Source organism: Tachyglossus aculeatus, chromosome 10, assembly GCF_015852505.1.
Source record: "Tachyglossus aculeatus isolate mTacAcu1 chromosome 10, mTacAcu1.pri, whole genome shotgun sequence".
In the NCBI taxonomy this organism is placed as follows: Eukaryota; Metazoa; Chordata; class Mammalia; order Monotremata; family Tachyglossidae; genus Tachyglossus; species Tachyglossus aculeatus.
The window spans coordinates 45195239-45208430 of record NC_052075.1 but is presented as its reverse complement, the minus strand read 5'-3'; the positions used below and the strand labels follow the sequence as shown (position 1 = coordinate 45208430).

The window sequence follows — 13192 nt, the reverse complement described above, 5'->3', positions numbered from 1 at the left end:
CTGCCTCCTGAGTCCAGCCTCCCTGCCTCCTCAACCCCAGCCCAGCCAGGGTGGTTGTTCCAGGCCTCCCGGGTAGCTGCCAGCTTCCAGTAAGTCAGGGGCCAGGAGTGGGAAGGCCCAGCCTGTGGTCACCTGGGCCGCTTGTGAGCTTCCCTCCTTCATTCTTTTGGCCACTCAGCTGCTTCACCTTCTTTAGCCCACATTGCTCAGAGGGTCAGAGGTGATCACTGTCTACCCTCCCCTCACTCTTTCACTCCTCCTCCCTCTTTTCCTTCTCCATCTCCTCCTCCTCCTTATCCCTCTCTCTTCCTCTCCCATCCTCCTCCCCCTACCCCCATTTATCGCCTAGAGCCAAAACTAGGTAAATAGAAGCGATGGGGCCTAGCTAGTCGGCTTTTACCCTGCACTGGATTATAAGATCCTGGAGAGACCCTGTGGTTCAGTCCAAACTCACTCCAGCCTTCAGAGCTGCTCACCTCCTTAAGCACCTTGCCCACCCTGTACCAGAGCAGAGATCAGGGCAGGTCATCCGGAGAGACTCTTTCCTGAGCACCTCCTATCTTCTATGGCCCGGGCCGGGGGGACCATTACCCTGGCAACACTGCAGCCTGGGCCTCCCCTGAGCCACCTGCCTGCTGTGCAATCCTGGATAAATCACGTAACTTCTCTGGGCCTCAGTTTCTTCATCAATAAAATAGGAATTCAATACATAGTCTCCCTTCTATTTAGACTGGAAGCCCCATTTGGACATGATTGTGCCCAACATGTTTGTCATGTATCAGCTCCAGCTCTTAGCACCGTGTTTGGCTTGTACTAAGTGCTTACCAAATGCCATTGTTATTATCATGGTGTTTATTAGGTAGACTCTTCCTCATACCAACTTGGAAGCATGTGATCCCCTCACAGTATCAGGGAAAAATCTGGGTGGGCATCAGGGGCACCCTCTCCCCCCTCTCCATCCCCCCCATCTTATCTCCTTCCCTTCCCCACAGCACCTGTATATATGTATATATGTTTGTACATATTTATTACTTTATTTATTTTACTTGTACATATCTATTCTATTTATTTTATTTTGTTAGTATGTTTAGTTTTGTTCTCTGTCTCCCCCTTCTAGACTGTGAGCCCACTGTTGGGTAGGGACTGTCTCTATATGTTGCCAACGTGTACTTTCCAAGTGCTTAGTACATTGCTCTGCACACAGTAAGCGCTCAATAAATATGATTGATTGATTGATTGATCAGAGGAGGGGATTACTCCCTTTGAATCTGAGCTATTTGTGCTTAGGTGGTTTGCACCATTTATGCAGACAGGATGGTGTGCTCCTGCTACTTAGGGGTCTGTGTGCCCCAGTCTCATGTTCCCTATGTCACTGCTCCATCCCAGAGCTATAGCAGCAACTTGTGTTCTCTGTCATCCTGATAAGGCAGGCTTTTCAGGGAGGGATTTCTCCATCAGCCCTAAAGCAGCCTAAAGGCGTCACTAGGCCAACAGGTCTCTGGAACTTCATTCTCCCCATTCTGGAGATAGGAACACTGAGGCACTGAAAAGAGGAGAATCGGTTGGTAAGCCAACAGGTCTCTGCTACATTCTCCCATCCTGGAGATGGGAGCACTGAGGCAAGGAACAGAATAAGATCAGTTGCTAGGCCAACAGGTCTCAGGAACTTCATTCTTCCCATTCTGAACAGAGGGATATCAGTGGTTGAGCCAGGATTAGACTAAGTGCTACTGTCAACTTCCAGACCCCACAGGCCACAAATTTCCAGGAGTCCCGGGGGATGACATCCTAAAGCTGGAAGGAGGGAAGGATGGGGGGTGGGGGGAAAGAGAGAGAGAGAGAGAGAGCCCCCCGCCCCCCCACCCTTGGACTCCAGGGTTGAAGTTTCTAATGGGATATGGATTCCTTAATAACAATTAACAATATCCCTAGAGCCCCTCACAGAAGCCTTCAATTTAATTAAACCAATTCCTTGGCATTGGGATACATCAAATTTTTTGCCAGCATGTTTTTCCCCGTTGAGCGTTTAAAGAGCTGCTTCATTAAAGCAGGTATCTGAAATGATGGGTGGGTAGAAGAGGTGAGAGGACTCTCTTATTTGGCCTTATGGGTGTGAGCAGTGACCTGGAGAAGAGAATACATGTTGTTTATGCTCTCTAAGCTGCTTGCTATAGCTGCTGGACTATTCATTCTAAGAGACAGCTAGAGCATAAGTAGAATCCACAGATAATCTGAAATCTCATTTAATAATAATAATAATGGCATTTATTAAGCGCTTACTATGTGCACAGCACTGTTCTAAGCACTGAGGAGGGTACAGGGTGATCAGGTTGTCCCACATGGGGCTCACAGTCTTCATCCCTATTTTACAGATGAGGTAACTGAGGCATAAAGAAGTTAAATGACTTGTCCAAAGTCACAAAGCTGACAAGTGGCGTGGTCAGGATTTGAACCCATGACCTCTGACGCCAAAGCCCATTCTCTTTCCACTGAGCCAGCCATGAGTTTTCATTTCCACTCTTTCGCAAAAAACGTTTTGCCAATTCCACCGAGAAGTGGCAGACTTACCCTTGTTTTGCCGGGCTGGAACTTGTTTTAACCTTTCCCATGCACTTTCACATCATTTATCTCACTTTATCCTTGCAACTTCGGAAGGAAGAAGGGAAAAGCAGGTGTTATTATCGTCAATCGATCATTGGTATTTACTGTTTGCAGAGTGCTCTGCTAAGTGTAGTATTGTCTTCATTTTGTAGATGAGGAAATGGAGGCCCAAAGAGGTTAAGGACTTGTTCAAGTTCACACAGCAGGCCAGAGTCAGACCATGGGCCCCGAGCCCAGGTCTCCCAATTCCTAGCCCCTACTCTATCCACTAGACAGCCCCTCTTTCTTACCCTTGGCAGCCATCCAAGGACATGCTAATAAACTGTGAAATGACCATGAGGTGGGCATGCTCACCACCTCTCAGGCCTAGAGTTTGAGGGACCACCGTTACAGAGGAATCGACGACTCATCAATCAGTGCCATTTATTGAGCACCTCCTGTGGGTGGAGAACTGCTCTAAGCACTTGGGTGAGTACATAGAGTTAGAAGACATGATCCCTGCCCTTTTACTTCTCTGCTTCCCAACCCTGGCTCATTCAGGTTCCAGGACGTTATTTTACAAAAAAAGTAGGCTGGTAACTGTTCTTTGCCCCCTGGCCAGGACCTTGCTGGCCCCTTTACCAAAGCTTTAAACCCTCATTCTGCTGTCTGGGGCCGAAAGGTTGATACTTCTAGAGGGTTCTCTCATGATCTTGTTCCTGGTAAACATTTCTGCCCCTCTCCTGGTGAGTTGGGCTCACGACGGAGCATAATGGACCCTGATTTGTCATCGATGAACCTCTTCTGGCAGAATTGCTACCTCTGGATTCCTCGTCTCCAGCCCTTTGGGTGTCTGGCACTAGGAGGCCAGGGAAACTGAGACCCTACAATGGAGAGCAGCTGGAAGAGGAATGAGCTGGGAGCCAGGAAATGTTGTGAACAGGCAGTAGCTGGAATGTGAGAAGGGAAAGACCCTTTTAGACTGTGAGCCCACTGTTGGGTAGAGACTGTCTCTATATGTTGCCAATTTGTACTTCCCAAGCACTTAGTACAGTGCTCTGCACACAGTAAGTGCTCAATAAATACGATTGGTGATGATGCGGGGCCAACAGGACTTCCAGGTGGAGATATCACAGAGGCCAGGGAAGATGCAGGATTGTAAGTTACACTAGAGGTCCAAGTTGAGGACGAGGATTTGGGAGTCATTCTCAGACTCACCAAAGACTCCCCTTGGCTTCTGGTCCAAACTCAGACCAGAACTCCATGATGTAATGAGGGTTTCCTCCCAATCTGTCTTGTGACATCCAGAGAAATTCATTTAGGCAGGCCTAGCTTGTCTTTCCTAATTTGACCTCTTCCCACCTCAGTATTCAGTCAGATAGAGAAGCAGTGTGGCTCAGTGGAAAGAGCATGGGCTTGGGAGTTAGAGGTCATGGGTTTGAATCCCAGCTCCACCACGTCAGCTGTGCGACCTTGGGCAAGCCACTTAACTTCTCTGTGCCTCAGTTACCTCATCTGGAAAATGGGGATTATGATGTGAGCCCCACGTGGGACAACCTGATCACCTTGTATCCCCCCAGCACTTAAAACAGTGCTTGGCACATAGTAAGTGCTTAACAAATGCCAACATCATCATTATTATTATTATCCCAATTAAGCGGGGAGGGGGTCGGGGGAGGGCTGTTCTCTTAAGCTCCTTGTTCTCCTGATCTTCCACCTGCTCCTCTTGATCAGCAACTTCAGTTCAGGCCAGGCCAGTGACTCTTTCTCTTTGAGGTATTTGGTAGTGCTTACTGTTTGCCAGGCACTATACTATACAGGTACAAGACTGTCAAGTAGGACACAGTCCATGTCCCACATGGCACTAAAGCTTTAATCTCCACTTTACAGATGAGGTAACTGAGGTACAGAGAAATTATGATTGAATGAATGAATGAATGAATGGTGGGTCTGGTATTAAAACCCTGGTTCTTCTCCTGTACTGTTACTCTCGGGTGATGGAGAGTGGGGGAGGTGGAGAGAGTCCCAGGGGAGCTGGGCTGAGGGACCCCAGAGTCATACTTTCTGAGCCCAAAAACCTGTAACCTAAGTATATGGGAACACGTCTACCAGCTCTGTTACATTGCACTTTCCCAAGTGCTTAATACAGAGCTCTGCACACAATAAGTGCATAGTAAATACAATTGACTGATTTATCTCAGTGCAAACTGGACCTAGCTGGCCCATTTCCATCCCCAGTTGGCCAAGGGATAAATTGAGGAGAAGCATCACAGCTGAAAGTCAGCCCCCGGACCCCTGGGGATAACCTTTCCCTCATCCATCCCCATGACCTCCAGACCAGCCACAGGTGAGTGGCTAACCTGGTGCTTCCTGAGACCCCTGAGGGTTTTCTTTCCTCTCTGGCCCTTTCCTCTTCCTCAGATAGAGCTCGTGTGCAAGGCTAGCCCCAAATCTGCACCCCAAAGCAGAGACTGGGTAGGCCTGTCCTGAGCTCTCCAGCTTCTCCCTGGGAGCAGAATGGGGAACAAGCCCAAAGGCAATATTAATTCATTGCTAAACTATGTTTTATAAAGCCATTGCCATGGACACCCGATGTAAGAACTGCCTTGTCATCAGCTGGCCAGGAAAGGACCTCTGGTCTTGGGCAAAGTGGGATATACATTCCAGAGGGTGATACCAGGCAGGGTTGCCCACCTCTCCTCTTCTCCCCCACCCCGCCTCCCCACTATAAACAAACAAAAAATAATCCCACCAAGCAAAACACCTCAGGGCCCCTTGTCAAAGGCCTGACCGGAAATCAAGTTACAAGGGGCCGGAATGGTTTCCAAGCCCCTCAGTTGCCACCCGTCACCCTGCAGCCTCATTAATAATCCACAACATAATGACAGTGATGAATATTGGAGCAGGGGAGCGGGGAAGGGTGGGGCCAGCCCCAACAGAGCGATCAAGTTGGGTAGAGTGAGTTATGAGATCCGCATCCCAGGGTAACCTTCCCCGGCATCTCGGCAGGGGCCTGCGTGATTTATCAATACGGTAAACGGATTTTTCTAATTAAAATTGATTTTCAACTTTTGCTTGGTGGAGAGAGTGGGTGGGTTTGGGAGGGTCAGAACAAGTTCTAAAGGAGAAGCAGGACATGGGGGACAGAGAGGGAAGCAGGCAAGAAGGGATTGTGGTCTCAGTGGTGGGGCGTGTGAATCCTGGGAGAAGCCAGGTGGGACCACCCCCTTGGCTCCCTGCTCAGTGACTAGGCCAAGCTGGAGCCCAGACTGGCAAAAAATGTTTATTGAAAGCCTCTGTGAACTCCTGTGGCTAACAATTCAGGAAGCTGATTACTTTTGAAACTTGCCACCTCCCCATTCTAAAAATATCCCTGATCAGCCACGCCCTGGATCCAGGAGGGGGTAAATCTGTTTGGAGCTGGGGTCTGGCATAGCTCAGGCCACTCACAGCAGCAGTTGGCCCACATCTTTCCTCTCCTCATGTTTCCACTGGCTCCCTGTGGCCCTTTGCATCAAACGAAACTCCCCACTATCGGCCCTAAGGCTCTCCCACCTGCTCACCCCATTTTACCCACTGCCCAGAAACACCAGGGCCTAGTGGAAATAGCTCGGGCCCCGGAGTCAGAGGACTTCAATCAACCAATCGTATTTATTGAGCATTTACTGTGTGCCGAGCACTTTATGAAGCACTTGGGAGAGTACGATATAACAGAGTAGGTGGACATATTCCCTGCCGAAAGTCTAGAGACAGACATTAATATAAATAAATTACAGACCTGTACATAAGTGCTGTAGGTTGAGGTGGCTCGCCACCACCGGAGGCTGAAGCAAAGCTGGGTAAGAGCCCCGTCCATTGCCCCTGGGGCGCTGACCCTCACCTACCGAGTAGAAACCTTCGTCCCTGAGTTCAGCACCAGAGCTCATGCTTTGGCTGTCCAAGTTCCAGAGCAAACTGGCTTCCTGCTAAGCATTTAGGCTTACTAATGGTCACAAACTGCAGCCCTCCACAGCATCTGCTACTTTCCATTTATAAAGTGCTTTACAGTCCGTGCTTATTAGCCATTTCTCCTGGCAAAGCCCACGTGCTGTGGCCGAGCAGGCTGACTCCCCATTTTCTGCAGAGGCCCAGAGATGGGCTGGTACCTCATTCCATCAAGTGCCCTGAGCCCCATACTCCTCTCCCCCTGGGGATGGCACAGAGCAAGGGGGATCCCTGGAGTCATTTTTTCAATGGTATTTCATAACTGTTTACTATATGCCAGGCACTGCACCTACAACTGGGGTAGATACAAGTTAATCAGGTTGGATGTAGTCCGCGTCCCATATGAGGTTCATGATCTTAATCCCCATTTTATAAATGAGGGAACTGAGGCACAGAGAAGTGAAGTGACTTGACCCAGGTCACACGGCAGACAAGTAGCAGAGCTGGGATTAGAACCCAGGTCTTTCTGACTCCCAAGCCCTTTAAGCCATGCAGCTTCTCCACCCTTAGGACTGTGCTGGATTCTGGGCTCAGACAGGGCAGCCAGTCAGAACATGGGCAGAATTTTCATCCAGAGCTTCCCTTCCCATACCTCCCCACCCTACCCCTGCTCTGCTCCTCCAGCTCAGAGAGTACTTCACTGTGGGTTTTGTCAAGACAAACTAGAAGCAGCATGGCCTAGTGGAAAGAACACAGGCCTGGGATTCGGGAGGACCTGGGTTCTAATCCCAGCTCTGCTGCTTGGCTGCTGTGTGACCTTGGGCAAGTCACTTCACTTCTCTGTGCCTCACTTCCCTCATCTGCAAAATGGGAATTAAGACCCTGAGCCTCATGTGGGACATGGACTGTGTCCAATCTCATTAGCTTGTACCTACCCCAGTGCTTAGTACAGTGCCTGGCACATAATAATAATAATAATAATAATGTTGGTATTTGTTAAGCGCTTACTATGTGCCAAGCACTGTTGTAAGCACTGGGATAGATACAAGGTTATTAGGTAGTCCCACTTGGGGCTCACAGTCTTGATCCCCATTTTTCAGATGAGGTAATTGAGGCAGAGAGAAGTGAAGTGACTTGCCCAAAGTCACACAGCTGACAAGTGGCGGTGCTGGGATTAGAATCCACAACCGCTGACTCCGCAGCCTGGGCTCTTTCTACTAAGCCACGCTGTTTAACAAATTTCATCAAAAAGAAAGACAAGCCTGGTCAGCTCCAAGTGCCTCTGGGTCCAGCATCACCTCTGTTAGGGAGTGGGCCAGCCCAGGCCATCCTTCTGCTCCCAACATCCTCATGGTTTGACTGATGCATCGTTCAGCCCCATGGACTCTCCTAATGGACCTTCTTCACTTTTTGGGGACAATTTGGAAGGAAATTGGGTAATTAAGAAGGCTCTTTGTACATTTAAATTAACTCCTATCATCAGGCCCGATATATCCACTATAGCATTAGCATCCAATTATCAGACCAGAGATGGAACAATAATTCACTTTTCTACCAGAGTGTCAAATGCTTAAAAAAAATTAAACACACGCAAATTCAGAGACTGTCCATCATAAAGGAGGAAAATAGAACGTAATCAACAAGGAGCAAGAGCAGACACCTTCCTTTCTGAATTCTAATAGCTATAGAGGGAGTAGGACTTTGAAGGGAAGCAGTGTGGCTCAGTGCCAAGAGCCAGGGCTTTGGAGTCAGAGGTCATGGGTTCAAATCCTGGCTCTGCCAATTGTCAGCTGTGTGACTTTGGGCAAGTCACTTAACTTCTCTGTGCCTCAGTTACCTCATCTGTGAAATGGGGATTAAGACTGTGAGCCCCCCATGGGACAACCTGATCACCTTGTAACCTCACCAGCAGTGCTTTGCACATAGTAAGCGCTTAGTAAATGCCATTAAAAAAAATCTACCCCCTCAGACGAAACAGCATTGGAGAAAGCTCTGGAAAATCAGGCCTGGTGAACTGGGTTGTGACTCCAAAGAAAGTAGACCTTCCTCCCAACAACCCCAGCTCCAGTAGGCAGTATGGAAAGGAGCAGGGAGTGTCTGGACTATTCACCCCATTCTGGGGGTTGCAGCTTCTGGGAGAACTGGTATTTTATCCCCATTTCACGGGTAAGAAAACTGAGGCACAGAGGGTTGTGGAATTGGTAGAGGGGAGGGAAGGACTCAGAGGAGAGGGCCTGGGTTTCCTCTGAGGACTCCAGAATCCTCCAGCTTCTCAGAAGAACAGGCGTTCTCCCAGTAAAGGCCCCAAGGGGGTTGTGGAGAGAGAAAACCCAATTAAAACACCACTTATTCACAGACCCAGGCACCTGGGGCTGGCAGGTCTCCCCAAGATGATCTGTTCTAGTTCCTAAACTATTCCTGATCCTCCTTGCTTTCTTCAGGCCAACTGCTCCTCTAGCCTCTTTCTCCCTGAGAGTTTCAGATGCTTCACACTTACTTTTTGAAGCATGGAGACGGGAGACTAGAGGCAGGGAGGTTAGCAAGGAGGTCCATGCAGGAAGGAGAGAAGACACAGTCCTCTCCCCCAGGCCCTTCTCTCCTCCCATCCTTTGTCTCCTCCTCCACCGGGAGGGTGAGAGAGCAGCTGTGTGCAGCATTTGGAACTTTCAAACCATTGGGCAGGCTGTAGCCACATGGATGGGGCACAGAGCATGGCCATGGCTGGAACTATTGGAGTCTGAGATGTGAAGACTCCAAAACTCCCAGTGGAATGTGAGGGTTGAAAGAGAGAAAGAAGTGAAAGGTAATGCCAAGGTGACCCGCTTGAGAGACAGGATGGATGGTGTTGGTGTCAATTGTATTGTGAAAATTAGGCAGAGGAGCGGGCTTGAGTGGGAAGATGAGACGTTCAATTTTAGACATATTGAGCCTGAGGGGTTGGTAGGAATCCTTGTAGAATTGTTCTGGAGGAAGGAGAAAATGCAAGATTGCAGAGGATGAAAGAAGTGGAGGCTGCTGAGGTAGATTTGGACCTTCATCCACATAGAGGTTGTCAGTGAAGCCATGGGAGTCATTGATCTCCCCAAGAGGGTGTAAAGGGAAGAGAGAAGACCCAGAGCCGAGCCTTGAGGGACACCCACAGTAAAGGGGTGGGAGGCAGAGGACGAGCTGGTGAAAGAGACTAAGTATTGACCAGAGACGTCGGGGAGAGAGGAGAGTCTCAGTAAAACTGCTGTGAGCTACCTTGCTGTGAGCGCCCAGTTGATCTGGTCTTCCCTCCCTACTTACCCCCTTCTGCCCCTTCAGCATTTCTGCTTCACCGAAGTGCTTGGGTATTCAGACTTATGTAGGTATCTTTGTACTCTGTTGCTTCCTGTCTGCCTCCCCTGCTTGCAAGCTCTTCGAGGGAGGGATCATATCTACTACTTTTGTACATTCTTCACTAGCAATTGGTAGTGTTTTGCACAGAGCAAGCACTCGTTAAATACTGTTCATTGATTAATAACTGATGGATGGGCTCTCTGTTGGTCTGTACCCAGGAGTGGTGTGGGGATAGCATCTTCTTGCTTAATTAACAATAAATGGATGGATCCCCCACTAATAGACGCCTCACCTTCTCACGGTTAGAATGAGGGGAGGGAATAATAATAATAATTAGGGTATTTGTTAGCGCTTACTTTGTGCCAGGCACTGTACTAAGTGCTGGGATGGGTACAAACAAATTGGGTTGGACACAGTCCCTGTCCCACATGGGGCTCACAGTCTCAATCCCCATTTTACAGACAGAGTAACTGAGACACAGAGGAAGTGAAGTGACTTACCCAAGGTGACACAGCAGATGAGTGGCAGAGGTGGAATTAGAACCCATGACCTCCTGACTCACAGGCCTGCTCTCTATCCACTATGTCATGCTGCTTCTCTAGAGCGGGGAAGATGGAGAAAGGGAGGAATTTGCATAACTAGAGCCAGCGTGAAGGTTGGCATCATGTGATGGGGTTGGTCAGGTGGATTGTTCTGCCCCTGAAGGAGAACTATCTTCATCCTTGTTCAGCACCCAGAATGGGTAGGGGTTTGAACAAGTCGGAAAGGTTCTGGGCACCCACAAAAGACACATAACATCTCCCTCCCTTCCTTCCTCCCATAGCTCACCAGGGTCCCCGTGGAGTCCTGCAGCCAGTACCGGAGCTGCAGCGAGTGCCTCGGCTCAGGGGATCCCCACTGCGGCTGGTGTGTGCTTCACAACACGTGAGTACCAACTGGACACTCTGCCTGCCTCCTACTTCCCTCTCTCTGCGTCTTTGCTCCCACCCTTCCCCCTCCAAATGCTGCTCAAAACTCACTTCAGATATGCGCCTCCCCCACAGCTTGGCAGTCACTCCATATATTCCTTTGCTCCATGGATGCTCCTCCATGTTCTGGTTTTATGTATATTTACGTGACTGCAGTCACTTATGTTTGGATGTATGGGCTTTGGTATTTATGTGCATCTCTCAAGTAGACCTTTATCTCCTTGGGGGTCAGGGCCATTACGTCTTGTTCTGGTTCCCAGGAAGTGTGGCCTGAGAAGCCCTGTGGCCTAGTGGAAAGAGCCGAGCACTGGGCTCTAGTCCCGGCTCTGCCACTTGTCTCCTGGGTGGCTTTAAGGAAGTTACTTATCATTCATTCATTCAATCATATTTATTGAGCGCTTACTGTGTGCAGAGCACTGTACTAAGCGCTTGGGAAGTACAAGTCGGCAACACTATCTTCTCTGGGCCTCAGTTTCCTCATCGTAAAATGGGGATTCAATACCTGTGCTCCCTTATACTTAGACTAGGAGCCCCATTTGGGACAGGGACTGTATCCGGCCACAGTATCTTGAATCTATCCCGGCATTTGGTACAGTGCTTGGCACACAGTACTTAATAAATGCTACCATTATTTTCTTTAGCTCCCTATAGTTCTAGCACAATGTGCTTCTCACTTTTCATCCTTTGTTTTATTTTTGGTTTATTATATCTTAAGTGCTTACTATGTGCTATGCACTGTACTAAGCAAGGGAGTAGATACAAGATAACCCTTTGGCACCTCTCCCTACTACCTCTTCCCATTGCCTATGCTGTGTGTCCCTCTGGAAACCTCCACTCCTTCCCAGGACTCTTCAGAGTCCCCTAGCCACCCCGCAGACAGGCCCCCCAGTGGCCCGTAGTCCCCCGAGGCCTCCTCCCTGACGCTTCATCTTCCGGCAGCCCCTCCTCACAGCTGACCTGCAGTGAAAATGTCCAGTGAGGTCAGAGCTGGGGGAGGTTTGCAGGGTTGTGGGTGCCCAGAATCGGAGTGGTTAGCCTAACCCTGTAGAGACAGGCAGGTCACCCCAGCTCTGAGCCTTTCTGTGCAGTGCCTGGATACCCACACAGGCCTTCCAGGGGCCAAGCACCACTCCATTGCAGCTGCTGCTTCAGCCCTGCCCCCAGCCATGCTGCTGCACCTGGGAGCCCCAGCCTCTCTTTCCTGTCCTCATCCTTCCTGTGGACCTGGCATGGATGTAGGCCCGGCCCTGTTGCAGAGCAGAGGGCCCGCCATTGGAGAGCTCACCACCCTTGGGGGAGAGGAGTGAGCAAGTCATGAGTGGGGAAGGCTGGATAAATGGACAAAGCCCCTGGAAGGCAGGTGCCTGGTGGCTTGAGACCAGAATCCGAGGAGCTGAGCTGTCAGGAGTCTGTGGAAGGACGGGAGGGAAATGATTCATGGAACAGGCTTCTTGAGCAGGCAGGGAGCTTCTTTAGCCTGAGCAGGTCCCGGGGCCCTGGAAACTCCACAAACCTCTGTCCGGTTCTGGGGCTGAGGCTCAGGGAGGGAACCAGCTTTCCTGGTGCTGCTGGGAGCAGGGGCCATGGACATGGGGCCATGGTCAGGGATGGCTCCGATTGCAGCTGCAGCCTCATCTACCTGACACCATTCACGAGAAACTGGCAAGGCACTGCAGGCAGTGATATCCGACGCCCGTGGGACCTGGCCAGTGTTTCCGTGTGAGCTTTGATCCCACCAGGGCCTCTTCCCCCCAACCCCCTGATGACACTGAGCCCCTGAGAGTGACCGGGGCCCCACTGCTCTAAAAAGAGAAGCAGACTTGGGTCTGTGCCACCACCCAGGCAGGGCAAAAGGACTTCCCTCAGCTGGGCCAGGGAGTTTGGGGAAGTGGAGGCTCCTGGGTCGGGCTCCTGGACCAGTCAGTGGCCTCATTTTACCCACAGTTATAATGTAATCCACCAGGTCCCATCAAGCTGGGCTGTAGCCTTGGGAGTAGAAATCAGGGAAGGGACTCAGAGATCAAGACGCAGGAGGGAGGCGGGAAGAGGCCGAGGAAAGATGGGGATGGATCCAGACTCCAAGGGGAGCAGGAAGCCCGGTTCCAGGCTAGCCCCACAGAGCCTGTGAAGGCTACCCTGGGGACGACCCCTCCCTAGCCCACACTGGACTCAGTCTGGGGATGCCAAGGCTGGGCTGGGCCCCTAGTTGGGTGTGGGAATAATGGAGCCTCTGTGTCACCAGGAGGGGTGGGAAAGGGACAGCAGCCCAGAGAGGGATGGGACTGACTACCTGGGGGTAACACGACTCCCCTGAGAAATAGGGACCCCTGGAGGGGGGCAGAGGGGTGCTACTCACTGACAGACGCAGAGGAGCACCGAGGCAGAGCAACCCACTGTAA

At 50.4% G+C, this 13192-nt stretch overlaps 1 protein-coding gene across 1 annotated transcript in view; it reads left to right on the top strand.

Annotated features, from left to right (window-relative positions):
* PLXNA4 (plexin A4) overlaps positions 1-13192 on the top strand; it is a 423674-nt gene that overhangs the window by 333701 nt on the left and 76781 nt on the right. The window contains exon 5 of the mRNA XM_038752091.1: positions 10649-10749. Coding sequence (XP_038608019.1) covers positions 10649-10749 — 101 coding nt within the window. The remainder of the gene's footprint in view (positions 1-10648; positions 10750-13192) is intronic.